General features: G+C 35.6%; 1 protein-coding gene across 1 annotated transcript; it reads right to left on the reverse strand.

The window, feature by feature from the left end:
• Nucleotides 1–3,664: 3,664 nt before the first annotated feature.
• On the reverse strand, nucleotides 3,665–13,895 carry LOC139774836 (probable glutamate receptor). Its single transcript, XM_071710328.1, has 8 exons — nucleotides 13,654–13,895; nucleotides 7,758–8,257; nucleotides 7,202–7,519; nucleotides 6,623–6,779; nucleotides 5,066–5,274; nucleotides 4,631–4,717; nucleotides 4,392–4,549; nucleotides 3,665–4,004 (listed from the first exon to the last, which is right to left on the reverse strand). The coding sequence occupies exons 2-8, from the start codon at nucleotides 8,196–8,198 to the stop codon at nucleotides 3,665–3,667; spliced, it is 1,710 nt and encodes a 569-aa protein (XP_071566429.1). The 5' UTR covers nucleotides 8,199–8,257; nucleotides 13,654–13,895.
• Between the last annotated feature and the right edge of the window lie 47 nt (nucleotides 13,896–13,942).

Consider the following 13,942-nt stretch of genomic DNA (forward strand, 5'->3'; position numbering starts at 1 on the left):
AGCAGAACAAATAATGTCTCCCGGTTGCAGTAATACGCGGGGTAAATGCAGGGACGTAGCTACATATCGAGCGCTTCAGATAACATAATTGGTGGCGGTGATTCTGCGACGTGGAAATTGCGACCGATCAAACGGGGTAATTTGCTTTAATCGCTTTCCTTCCTTACTCTGTCGCTAAATTAAGAATCAACGATATCTTCTTAATATTCATATTGAATAATTAACATAAAATGTGATATAAAATATGAAAATATACGCAGTTAATTAAACGCGAGGTCTTCTCCGGGTGTTAACGTTACAGTAAATAAAAGTATCTTTTTATTGTACATATTCTAAAAGTAATTAAACATTCTATTCATGTCAAATAATAAACATGTTCGGAGATATTTTGATTAATTGCTAAGCGCGATTAATTCTTAGATTAGATTTGCACCGATGTGAATCACTCATATATGGCGATACGAAAGTGAATGGTATAAATGTGATGCGAGACTGTTGACTTTACGCACATAAATTTGAAAATATCGTTCGTATCCGACTCTGGACACATCCATATGACTTTGCGATTTTCAGTAGACGTAAAGGAAATATGTGTATATATTATATATTATTATATTACATATTATATTACATATATGTATGTATAAATAATGTATGACCGACGATCGATACATAAATCATGAAATGCATAGAACGATTGTCGCAACTTCAAATTCTAAAAAAATAAATTAAAAAAACGAATTAGATAATTGAATGAAACACAACAGCAGCCTCATTGTTGCGGATTGCGAGCAATAAGTAGTTATCTTCAAGCTATAATCGATTATAAAAACGTTCGAGAAAAATACAGAGAGCGACCTCAAGCTGATAATGTATTTTATATATATATACATATGTCACATCTGTTTGTGCGATTGCTTTCTGGACAGCTTTTATTAGTTTCGAAGTTAATGCATAATGATATGATTTATCGATCGCCTCGCGGTCGGAGAGTGCTGCTGGCGATCATCAAATTCGCCTAGTAATCATGGCACCAAAAATGATTCAGCGACTACCGTGCGAACAACCGGCCTTGTTGCTTTCACAACAATTGCTAATTTATGAGCGATGTTAATACAAGAAAATAGTGACTGTTATAATATCGTCATTCAATCATCTAATTAGTGACGCGCATGAATGGATTAACGAGATTCCCACTGTCCCTATCTAATCTAATAAAAAAGCAGCGCCAGCGGGGAAAGAAGACCCTGTTGAGCTTGACTCTAGTCTGGCAAAAGAAATAGGCAGAAATAAATTTTTCTTGTAAAAAACTTGGCGCTGCTTTTTTAAAGTCTATCCAGACAAACTTGCATAGGTGCATAAGCATATGCATAAAGAGATGGATTGGTCTATTTCCTTTTGCACATATATCTGAATCAATCAATTTCTTACGCTTATGTTTATGCGCGATGCAAATTTGTCTGGATAGACTTTAAAAAAGCAGCGCCAAGTTTTTTACAAGAAAAATTTATTTATTTTATTTTAATTAAATATTTTTATTTTATAATGTTACCTCTTTAATTCTTTGTGATTAAAATGATTAAATGATTCTTTGTAATATTATAATTTTATCAAGGAGAATTAAAACTACTACCACTTGGGTTGATAGAAAGATCCTCAGGAATACAAAGATACATACCACTTGGGTTGAGTTAAGTAACACAATTTTGTTTTATTTTTTAAGAGTAGTTGCACAACAATTATTTTTCAAAGCAATATATATATTCTCTTTGTAGTTGGCGTAATTTAAAGATTTCATATATTTTTTTGAAATATATATATCACTTGGATTGAGAGTTTAGTAACGCAATTTCGTGATATAATAATAATTTTGTTAAGGTATATATATATAAATAAACGCGTATTTATTTCGTTTTTTGTTATATATAAATAATATATAGATATTTGTATAGAAATATATTCAAATAAAATAATGAGAAAAATAAAATTTTAACATTTATTTTTTCAATTTTAATAAAGTACTTTGTTGTTTTAAAGCCTATCAATGAGCACACAATTAAGTTTATAAATAAAAAATGTTTCTTAACGTTTATAAAACGTTTATTTTATATTTGAAAAATAATTGTTTTACATTTGAAAGGTTGTTTAAATGTTTGAAAAACATTTTACGTTTGAAAAATGTTCTTTTAATACGAATACTAAGATTATTATACAACTAATAATATAAATATATAAAAGAACAATTTTTAAGATGTTGTTTTTCAAATATTGAAAAAACTTCAAATGTGAAAGAAATATTTATTCAAATCTTAAATTAACGTTTTTCAAACGTTAAAAAACATTTTAGAACACGTTAAAATAGATGTTTTTGTAACATAAAAAAAACACTTTCTCAAACGTTAAAATAAACATTTTCAAACATTAAAAAAATGTGATTTAGTATACAAGATAGATTGCGGGGATTGCGATGCAACATATATAGGGCAAACCAAACGTCACTTAACGACACGGGTTAATGAACATCAAAAAGACATTAACAAACATGATAGCAATCACTCGGTCGTTAGTAAACATCGTGTTTTGGTAGGCCATAATTTTAAATGGTCCGAAACTAATATCATCCACAGGGAAAAAAACACGAAAAAGAGAGAGATTGCAGAAATGTTTTTAATCAAAAAACACTCCAATACGATCAATTTGAAAAAGGATACAGAAAATTTAAACCCTATATATGATAAAGCCTGCGGTCTACTTGACGCTACAAATGCTACGAAGCGTTCTTCTTCTCCTTCTTTCTTTATTGAAAGAAAGGAGAAGAGGAATGCTTCGAAGCATTTGTAGCATGAAGTGGACCGCAGCCAAAGTCATTGCGTCAGGATGACATCACGTGAGCATCACATGTATAATAACAACCTAATGTATTCGTAAACCGTGAAAACGATTAGTATGTCTTCGAACTCCGACATGTGATCACGTTTGTTGTCGGCGCTCCTTCGATAATGTTTTGCTCCGCTTATCTGAGCGACAGCGTTGCATCGATGTGGGCGCAGTCATCTTATTGCACTCATTCTCGTTTGTCACCAACTACACGTAAAGTATAGTTTTTCAGAACACACAATTTTTCAATATTTGATCTTTCGCCTGCATTGACTTGACCATTGTTCTTATAGTGACTGTCTTTATGACTATTTCTGGTAAAATTTTCAATAATATGGACGTGTAGGTTTTGACATTGTTAACAGGTATCGCTTTTCATTAATTTATTAAATCAGCATTAAAATTGTTATCCCTTCGACCTAATTAATTTTATTCTGAATTGTTTGTCAGTTAGATGCTTGAGAAGGACCTAATCCAAAGGTCGAAACGTCGCAGCGTTTTGTATACATTGCCAATCGTTAGTCGATAACAATAAATGTTTCGTATTAAAAAAATGTCTTTTTAAACGTTAAAATAAACGTTTTTTTTACATTAAAAAGACACTTTCTTACACGTTAAAATAAACGTTTTTAAACACTAAAAAAATGTCTTTTTAAACGTTAAAATAAACATTTTTTAAACATTAAACAAACATTTTTTTTAAACGTTAAAATATACGTTTTTAAACATTAAAAAAATGTCTTTTTAAATGTTAAAATAAATATTTTTTCAATGAAAAAAAGGTCTGTTAACCCATGATTTTTAACATTTTTAAAAATGTTTTCAAAAATGTTTTCCAAATGTTTTTAAAAATATTTTTAAAAACATTTCTTTGCTGATTGGGGCCTTGCGGCTTGCCAGGATTTCTGCTCGGGTTGTTCTTAGATCGAGTTTTAGACGAATAATACACTCTCTCGATTATCAAGATAAGAAGTGCCAGGACCATACTGCCCGCCAACATCGTCAGAGCTGGCGTTACATCGCTTAATTCGACCAAACCGTAATAAGGTACCTCTCTCGGATTATCTCGTATGAGATATTTGTTCTTCAATTTGCTTATAACGCCATTAAGCTGAAATCTCCGCAAGCTGAAAAATGTAAAAAGATATTTAAAGTATTTATTCTTGAAGAGAGAAAAGCAGTCGTAAGAGTAGTTCTATCTGAATATAATACATTTCTTGTAATTTTGTGATTTCCAAAAACATTAAAATTTAACGATATTCTCGCATCCTTAGATAAATATTTATAAGACCAAATATATGAAATTTATACCTTAAAAGTTATTAAAAATTATATTTTTAAGAATTAATGATATTAATAAAATTCATCGATTTATCATATGCATCAACAAACACTCAACTTATAAACATCAGACAATTACGTAGTACAATAAAGGATGACAGTTTTCCAAACAATAAATGTATATTAAATAATAAAATATATCTTTGTAAATAAATATATACATTAGGACTTACTGGTAATTCATGAGGCCAGTGTAAGGATTCCCTTTCGTTAGAGTTATCGCCAAATTGACGATTCTTCCGGTCTCAATATATACGACTCTACATGGTATAATGTGAAGCTCTTTAAATACCTCCGCCGCGTAAAGCGCTAACTTGTTTCTCTCGCAGAGCTGCGTAAGAATTGATATGAAAATGCACGACTTAATGAAACTTAACGTCGTTGATTTCATTAATTAAGTAATATCGCTAACTTGCTTAAATCCCTCCATCGTTGATAGCGGTAAATGCTTTTCTTCCAGCAGTTCGTACATTTGCACGAAAACGGGATCCATGACGTGCTATAAATTTTAAGAAAGCATAATTTGAAGAAAAATATTATTTTTCCCAGTTGTAGTCGGAATAGGATGTCTCTTCCTTAGAATTTTCGCCAGTAATACTTACGTTATAAGAATACAAAAAAGAATTTAAGAACAATATATTCTCTACAAATTAAATTCTCTAACGTTTAAAATTACCTCTACAAGAAAATTACTAAATTATTAAGATTTATCGTGTATGTCATGTAATAACTAATACAATCACGAGACTGTGCTTTTATTTGCGAGCGTTTCAATCGAAATTACTGTGACTGACAAATTACTGTTGCGCAAGAATAATTTCTGCGCTTTAAATAACGGCGAGCTCACACGAAGATCGTCGTACTGGGCGCTATTTTGCATCACAATTAATTTGTAAGAGCCATCCTTAACGTAACCCTCCAGAGTGGAAAAAGGCAGTTTGGGCGTACAGAGCACTAGAATGCTGATATACGAGGCGGAATAGATGGCCAGAATTACTATCGACGAAGCAGAAATCGAGAGAAAAGCCAGTCTCATCGATGACTCGCTGGGAAATTCTTTGCATAAAATATACATGTGCATTATTATTATGGTGTCAAATATACATAGAGGAGACCGGGGCCTAACCATCAGTTTTTTTTCGGTGCCGATTTTTAACAAGAAAATAAATAATTTTAGTTAAATATGGTATACCACTGTAAAGAGTGAACCTTTAGCTACAAAATTTATATAGGAAATTTTTATCTACGTCGCTTTGTTTAACCGGTATAGAGCAAAAACGACAACGGTGGAAACATTGAAATCTCAAAATTGCCGGGGTTTAACCGTCACACTGCATTTTCAATACATATACGTACATCTAATCCTGAAAAATGATAGGATACATCTTAATAATTGTTTTTTAAGAGAAAAATATAAAAATTTATTTAAAATTTTTATGCGAAACATTATTAAAAAATAGTTACGAGGGTTCCTCTTTCCGCAGAAGTCACTCGCCCAACTTGTTTCACTCCTCGACGTCCGATGACTCTATTCGGTGTCTGAACGGTTGTAATTCCCGTCTCATCCATATTCCATATGCAGTGAGCCTGGAAATGCCCGGAAATGCCTTGGAAATGCACCCGGACTGCTTACTGACGGATTAACCCCAAACACAAGTTTCAGGTTTGATCGCCCACGAAATATTAGACATCAACAATAATGAAAAAACTACACTGGATTCGTGTTCAGCATGCATTACTCTTTATAATCACGTACCTCGAGATTTGGAGAGCAAATATTATTGCAGATATTACAAAATTTCCACGCGCAGAAAATGTAACTTTCACCTTCCGAAAACACGTTTGCCCTCGTAAAAATCATAACACGGCAGGTAACCAGCCGAAACTCCGTTGGTCACATGGGTACCATAAGCAGCGTTTACAATGTTAATAGCGAGTTCGCACAATATACAGGTTCCGAGATATTTGATTTGACGGTTCAACCCCGGCGACGGTTAGGCCCCGGTCTCCCCTATATATGTAGAGGAAAGTCCCCTATTATGAGATACCACATCTATTTTGCGTGATTGCCGGAAGTTTATGTGCAGAATTGAAAAATGTAGAAGGCGAGAGTACGCACGATCGAATAATGAATTTCCCACTAAACAGGTTTTACTCTAAGGGCAATAAGTTCATGATGAAACCAACAAATAGAATTTATTAGTTTAGCAGAAACCTCGCTATCGCTTATTAGGAGCCTATCTCATAATAGGGGACTTTCTTCTATATACATATGGCATATATTGACATATATATTAGCATATATTGATACATATCGACGCATCACACATAATTGCTTAAAACGTGACTAATAACACAAAAATATTATGCTAGACAAATATTGAATGTCTCTAGTAAACGTTACCTGACAAACCTTGCTGACAATAAATCCCCCAAACATTAATATAGTTTTCGAACATCAAGTTCATCGAAAAGTATCCTCTTGTCTTCATGATAGTCAATAGAATAGAAGCTGCTATTATTATCATTAATAATGTTATCCAAGTTCCATAGCTGAATGCCTGGAACATTTATCGGTGAAAGAAAGCAACAATTTATTCCACTTTGTTACCGTGAATCTTTAGCATAAATTATCTTAACACTGTTTTTTGTTCAATGTTAACACTTTTCCCAGAGATGTAATTAAACAATCTTAAGTAATTGCATTTTTAATTTTATAACTGAACAGGATGATTATAAAGTCTTTGTGCAGTTTTAAACTTCTATCATTGTACAATTAGAGGGGTAAAAATTACAGTGGTGTAAGTAAAATATTTTAAAAAATTTGACTTACCTATACAACTGTAATTTTTAGCCCTCCAATTTTAGCCAATATAATTACCATAATCATATGTAATACATATATTAAATAATGCATGTCTACTATTAATACACCTAATACTAATTTATGTATAGGTATTGTTGATATGAAGATAATTATTACCCTGAAGTATAAAGACCATTCCACCAAGAGTGTGTTAGGCTCCTTAAAATAAAGGCGGTATGGCGAGCGTATCAGTGGTATTGTATAGTCGATGACGTTTTGTCTGCCAGTCGTCATCGCGAATGCGGAGATGCCGATATCAGCTTCGTTGGCCACCAACTGGCCGATCGCACCTGTCCACACCTTTTTCTCATTGCTCCAGCTGCCGTATCCCTCCACCGGATCCAGAATCTCCACCGTGAAGTTCATCACTTTGCTGAGCTCTATCAGCAATAGACCGAAAAACCCGCCGACCGTACCGTTCTCGTGCGAGATCATCTTCGTGCATATATCAACAGAATTGTCAAGTCAATTTACGCGAGTCTACGGATCTATAAATCATCGTTAAGGATTAATAATTAATCATTCAGATCATTGTAATATCGATTTCGTGGCAAATTGCGAGATAATTTTCTTTCAAGGCGACTATTTTCTAGAAGGTCGTCGCTCACGACCATTTTCCGATTCGCAAAAGAAGCAACGCACAACGGAGCTCGAGGAAGAGCGAAAAACTTACGTTCACGGACGCCACGCGTACAACGTCGCCGAACATGTCGCTCCTTCTAGCGTAGAGGGACTTTTGCGTCCTTAAAAGTAAACCTCTATCGGGGGACCACAAGGCCAGGTCGAACATTCTGGTGCGATTATCGCGAATGGCGTACCACTCGACTAGAATCGGGCGAGCGTAGCAGAGAACCAGCATCTGGGTCCTGAAGTCCACGTTGAATACGTTATCGGTAGGATGTCTACAGCGCTCCTCGAGAGGATTCCCAGGACGCTGAAGAAACATAACGAGCCAAATGGGAAAAGAGATGGGCTTTATGCTCCTCGTGGTCTTGGCGAACTCGCCCATGGTCTCCTCGGTGTCGAGGAGGACGACAAACAACGGCCGCGTGACATTCTTCCAGTACACGTTGTACTCACTCGTCAGATCCGAGAAAGTTATGGTCACGGTCATGACTCGGTGTCGTGAGAATTCGCGCGACCACGTGTGCACCAATGTCGTCGTGTTCAAATCTGTAATATTCGCATCGAAGATGGTATTATATTTTACTTGTTGTCAGAATTAAATACTCTCTAAATCATAACTGCATTTAATTTCTTCAATTGAAGAAATTAAATGCAGTTATGATTTAGAGAGTATTTAATTCTGACAACAAGTTACCTAAGTCGTCTACAGACGATTCCGAGTCTCGACATCGAACTCGCGAAACTCATGTTCGACCGTTAGACGCCGTGCCATCGTAAGCGGTGAGATCCCGACGACGCCGCGACGGGCAGAGGCGCCGTACGGCAAACCGGTATGATTTTTTGAAAAATTGAACATATCTTTAACGTTAAATAATATCGTATATATAGAAATGAAATAATTTGCACGTGAAATAATGATTCAATATTTGTTCGAAAGTTCACGGAAGTGCAGTGTGAGAAATGATAACCGGAAACTGTTCCCGGTATCTACTCACCGTAATTGTCAGATCGCACGAAAATAACACACGACGTGCGATAATATCTGTGGACGTCGTTAATCAGTTGGAAATAATTATTAACGCCTATACTCTCTGTCAGCGTTTTGGTGCCCAACACGAGAAAAAGTATTACGATTGATCGCGCTGTCGCGTATGTCATTTTGCAAAATGCAGATTAACGGCTACTGTGTAAAAAATAAATGTCAATTTCGTCCAGTTGGACACTGTTGCAATAAATATAATTAACGTTTAATTCGGAAAAATTATCCCTCTTGTGAACTAAAACGAACAGGTGAGACTGTAGAGAGACACAAAGAAATCGGAATCCCAGATCCTGCTAAACACAACAATGAATCGAAGAGTCCTTTATCGAAAAAGCTCACAGAGCGGCTATCGCCGCCGGAGGTGTTAAAAAAAGGAATGAGGGTACTGCGATTCTCTCAAGGGTGCAAATGCGTGACTGAAGAGCGATCATCGCATACAAGAATTTATCGGATCCTAGGATCTATATAATTAATTGCGGCAGCATTATTACAAATTATGTAGATGGGGGTATGCGACGGTACAATTTTTATCGGCGAATCATCGGCCAAACCGATAAATTATTCGCTGACGTTAAGCTCACCATAGCTGGCATTACTTATCCACCCACTTCTTATACACCCGTTACTATTTCAAGTTATATCGACGTATCTTAGCTTTCAACTCGATGCATAAAGATCAATAAATTTAAACGTACATGTCTCGCAAAAGGGATGTGGCACTCAGCAAGAAAATAATTTAATATATATTGTTTAATTTGATTTCTTATATTGGATACTTTGAATGATTGTCAACGAAAATTGAATAACTTTCAACAAAAATGCTAAAACTGAAGTTTTGTTTTTTTTTCTCGCTATAGAAAAATGTTTTAAATTCTTATTTTATTTTAATGTTAACACGCTGCAAACATTATAATTCGCAATATAATAACTTAAATCTTCATGTATGTACTATAATCACTAGGCTTAGAAAAAATTCAAAATTGTCAATAATATTAATATTTAAATAACATTTCGAAAATTATTCAAGATCGCCCACGCACGACTCGTAAGTTAGCCATCCTTCTCATTTCATCTTTGGCAGAGCTGGATACATTTGAAAATATCGACGACATGTTTAATATGTTTAATTCTTAATACTTATTTCCCCTCGTTTGAAACTGTCGCGGAAACGTCTTGTGACTCACAAACCATTTATCACTTCATGTGCACGGAGAAAAAATTGATATACGTTGTATCAACAGCATTAGGGCCAAAGCACATATGACAGTCGTAGTCGTGGACGTAAGTAACGCACAAGCTTTGGCGTATCTTGATCTGTCAGATCGGGGACTACGACCGTCGTATATCGCTACGCCATGTTATGTGCTTTGGCCCTTAGTCTAATTGAAAATGATCTTGTTAATTCATGCTTTCGTTTTAATAAAATAAGTATTTCTTCTTTTAATAAAATAAGTATATTTAATAAAATAAGTATTGTTTCACTAATACTGTTTATTGTCTATTGAATTAGCAAGCTTACTTCCAATTAGTCTGATACTGCTGATACAACATTATTTTTTTTCTCTATGTGCGTCAGCGTGAACGAAATCACACGGTAGATATTGTATTAAACGTGATTATAATTCCATATTACCGAATACAACATGGTCTCTGACATAACTTTGATCGCTCAAAAGGTGTAGAGCAGAAGTGAAAGTCGAGCTCCTCGATCGCCGAGTAAACTTTTACGGGTATACTAATTGTAAGTCGTAGTCGGCACTGCCACGTAGAACGATTAATTTAGGTACCATCGTCGACGAATTCTTCTATCATCTGAAAAGGCAGAACGCGAGTGCACGCCGTTATAGGAAGCAGACTAAAGGGCCTCGCACACAAAATTGCATAGGCTGCATATGCATAGCATAAGACCGCTAAACCAATGAGCATCTTACGTAAATTAATATAACGACTTTATGCTGGATGCTCATTGGTTTAGCGGTCTTATACTACGCTTATGCTAAGCTATGCATTTTGTGTGCGATGGGCTTAACGCCGCCGAATAGTGAACCGCTATCAACACCGCTGTCAAAAATATTGTCAAGTACGCGATGCGCAACGACATTCTTTTTGGAATGAAAAAATTTACTTAAAGCTCCAGTCAACTTTTGAAGAAGCAAAAAATAGAGTCCAAGATTAATCTAATTAAAATAAACGGCACAGTATTATTATTAGTAGGACATGTATAACAGATATATGTTCTAGCAATAATAATACTGTGCCGTTTGGAAGATATTTCGAACTGACCCCCGTAATCTCCGTACTTGTCTCCAGGATGGGTGAATTAACGAGCGGCGCGGAATAACGTCTTCGGACGCTCAGTATATCACGTCGACTAAGACGTCGACGTTGAAGTGAATCCTTGCCGAAGTGCCGAGAAGAACGACAAAGCGACATCGGACACTTGGAGGATCGGTCGAGGGAAGTTTTCAGCGCGATGGACCGGGGAGATCAACTAAACGGGTAAAACTTCCGCTTAGCAGGACAAATGTCTCCCGGTCACAGTAATACGCGGGGTAAATGCAGGGACGTATATACAAATCGAGCGCTTCAGATAACATAATTGCGGTGATTCTGCGACGTGGAAATTGCGACCGATCAAACGGGGTAATTTGCTTTAATCGCTTTCCTTCCTTGCGCTGTCGCTAAATTAAGAATCAACGATATCTTCTTAATATTCATATTGAATAATTAACATAAAATGCGAGATCTGAAAATGTACGCAGTTAATTAAACGCGAGGTCTTCTCCGGCTGTTAACGTTACAGTAAATAGAAGTATCTTTTTATTACATATTCTAAAAGTAATTAAACATTCTATTCATGTCAAATAATAAACATGTTCGGAGATATTGATTAATTGCTAAGCGCGATTAATTCTTAGATTAGATTTGCACCGATGTGAATCACTCATATATGGCGATACGAAAGTGAATGGTATAAATGCGATGCGAGATTTGTACTATGCAAAAAATCGTTGACTTTACGCCCATAAATTTGAAAATATCGTTCGTATCCGACTCTGGACACATCCATATGACTTTGCGATTTTCAGTAGACATAAAGGAAATCTGTGTATATATTATATATTATTATATTACATATATGTATGTATAAATAATGTATGATCGACGATACATAAATCATGAAATGCATAGAACGATTGTCGCAACTTCAAATTCTAAAAAAATAAATAAATAAACGAATTAGATAATTGAATGAAACACAACAGCAGCCTCATTGTTGCGGATTGCGAGCAATAAGTAGTTATCTTCAAGCTATAATCGATTATAAAAACGTTCGAGAAAAATACAGAGAGCGACCTCAAGCTGATAATGTATTTTATATATATACATATGTCACATCTGTTTGTGCGATTGCTTTCTGGACAGCTCTTATTAGTTTCGAAGTTAATGCATAATGATATGATTCATCGATCGCCTCGCGGTTGAAGAGTGCTGCTGGCGATCATCAAATTCGCCTAGTAATCATGGCACCAAAAATGATTCAGCGACTACCGTGCGAACAACCGGCCTTGTTGGTTTCACAATTGCTAATTTATGAGCGATGTTAAGATACAAGAAAATAGTGACTGTTATAATATCGTCATTCAATCAGAGAGAATTTATATCGTTACTTTTATTGGCATCGACATTTTTAATATTTCCTGCTTCTCCGATAATTCTAATTTGTAAATTATAATTAATATAATAGCTATAATTGCTATAATAGTATTTATATTATCTCGATCTATACTAACTGATTAAAAATTGTTTAATCTCAATTGCATTTTTTTAGATTCTTCTGTCAAAAACTACATTTTATTGTCGTTTTACGCGCCGCTTATGTGACATACTAAAAAAAATGCAATTATTTCCAAGTTCTCGTCGACGACGCAACGTCCACGCGTTGCGGCACCGACGAGGTTTTCAGTCGTGGCACACATTTATATTTTATAATTACGCGAAATAACGCGGTTGTCCTCGGCTTATCGCCACCTAGTCGTTCGTAATAACGCGAATGTAGCGAAAGTTATATAAACGCGTTTGTCCGTCGTCCGCGTGCGCGCATAGGCAGATCTAGAAAACGTGAGTTGAGCGCGTCACTCCGCAAAATCGTGGCCGAATGAATGAGCACTTTTCCCCGTTACTTTCCAGACGCTTCTGGACTGTATGCGGCTGTCGCAATATTTCTGGACCTTTCCGCGCCTCCGGCGAAGCTATCGATCCGCTCCACAGCGAAAAACATATGTAGAAATACGTAATATTATATATAATAGGCATGAGATAAGAAAAATACGATAAAATTTAACGAAATTAAGAAACGAATGCATTGAGAAATAAGAGAAGGACTGCAGTTATAATAAAAAGAATTGTGTATGTATATGTTTTGGATATAGTTATTTAATATGTAATTGTAAAGTCTATTTTTTAATCAATTCTGTTTAATACCTTTTTTAAATTCCAGATTTGAAATTATTAATCAAATTATTACGCATGTCATTTATTAATCATTTTACAGTAAATTTTAAATGCAAAACTGAATTTTCGAGAATCAATAACGCGTAAAGTCACCGTCGATATCCACACGTCAGGAATAAATCAAGTCAATTGTTTTACGCATTATTCTCGCATAGCGGAAAACGTTCCTGCAACTTATCATAAACAATTAATAACCTAGTGCAACAATCTAGTGCAATATTTAATTTTAACCCTCCAGCTAGTTTAATTAAAAGAAAAGAAGGTGAAAATCATATTATGCTCTATGATGCAACTACGTAGCGCAACGACGCTATCACCTCCAATCGTGAATCATCATGCAACGACAGTCACGTGGTTTACCATCTGTCAAAATAGGCAGACTCACTCAGAAATGGCGGCGCGTGCGCCGACTTCCGCCGTTCAAATTCGTCCGACAAGAAAGACCCTTTCTCGTCCCGAAATCATCATCTTTCCAAGCGAAACCCCTTCCCACCGACGTGTCCGAATCTTGCGATAAAATCGCGAAGAAGAAACGAAAGAAATGACAAGGAGTAACGGCGGAAGGATCGAGAACGGCGCGCGACGCCGGAGTCGCCGGAAGTGACTGGCGGCGCCTAGACGAGTGTCGACGTGACGGACGTTTGGTGGATTATCGATCGTGTATAAAAGCGAGC

This window comes from Temnothorax nylanderi, unplaced genomic scaffold (assembly GCF_030848795.1).
Source record: "Temnothorax nylanderi isolate EJ_2023f unplaced genomic scaffold, tnyl_v1.0 TNYL_tig0088_pilon, whole genome shotgun sequence".
Classification (NCBI taxonomy): domain Eukaryota; kingdom Metazoa; phylum Arthropoda; class Insecta; order Hymenoptera; family Formicidae; genus Temnothorax; species Temnothorax nylanderi.

Coding starts and splice junctions, on each gene's coding strand:
- LOC139774836 (XM_071710328.1), bottom strand. CDS start 8,198: ATGACCGTGACCATAACTTTCTCGGATCTGACGAGTGAGTACAACGTG. Junction 5,275..6,622: donor TTGTCAGCAAGGTTTGTCAG/GTAACGTTTACT, acceptor TTTTATGCAAAG/AATTTCCCAGCGAGTCATCG. Junction 4,005..4,391: donor ACTGGCCTCATGAATTACCA/GTAAGTCCTAAT, acceptor TACATTTTTCAG/CTTGCGGAGATTTCAGCTTA.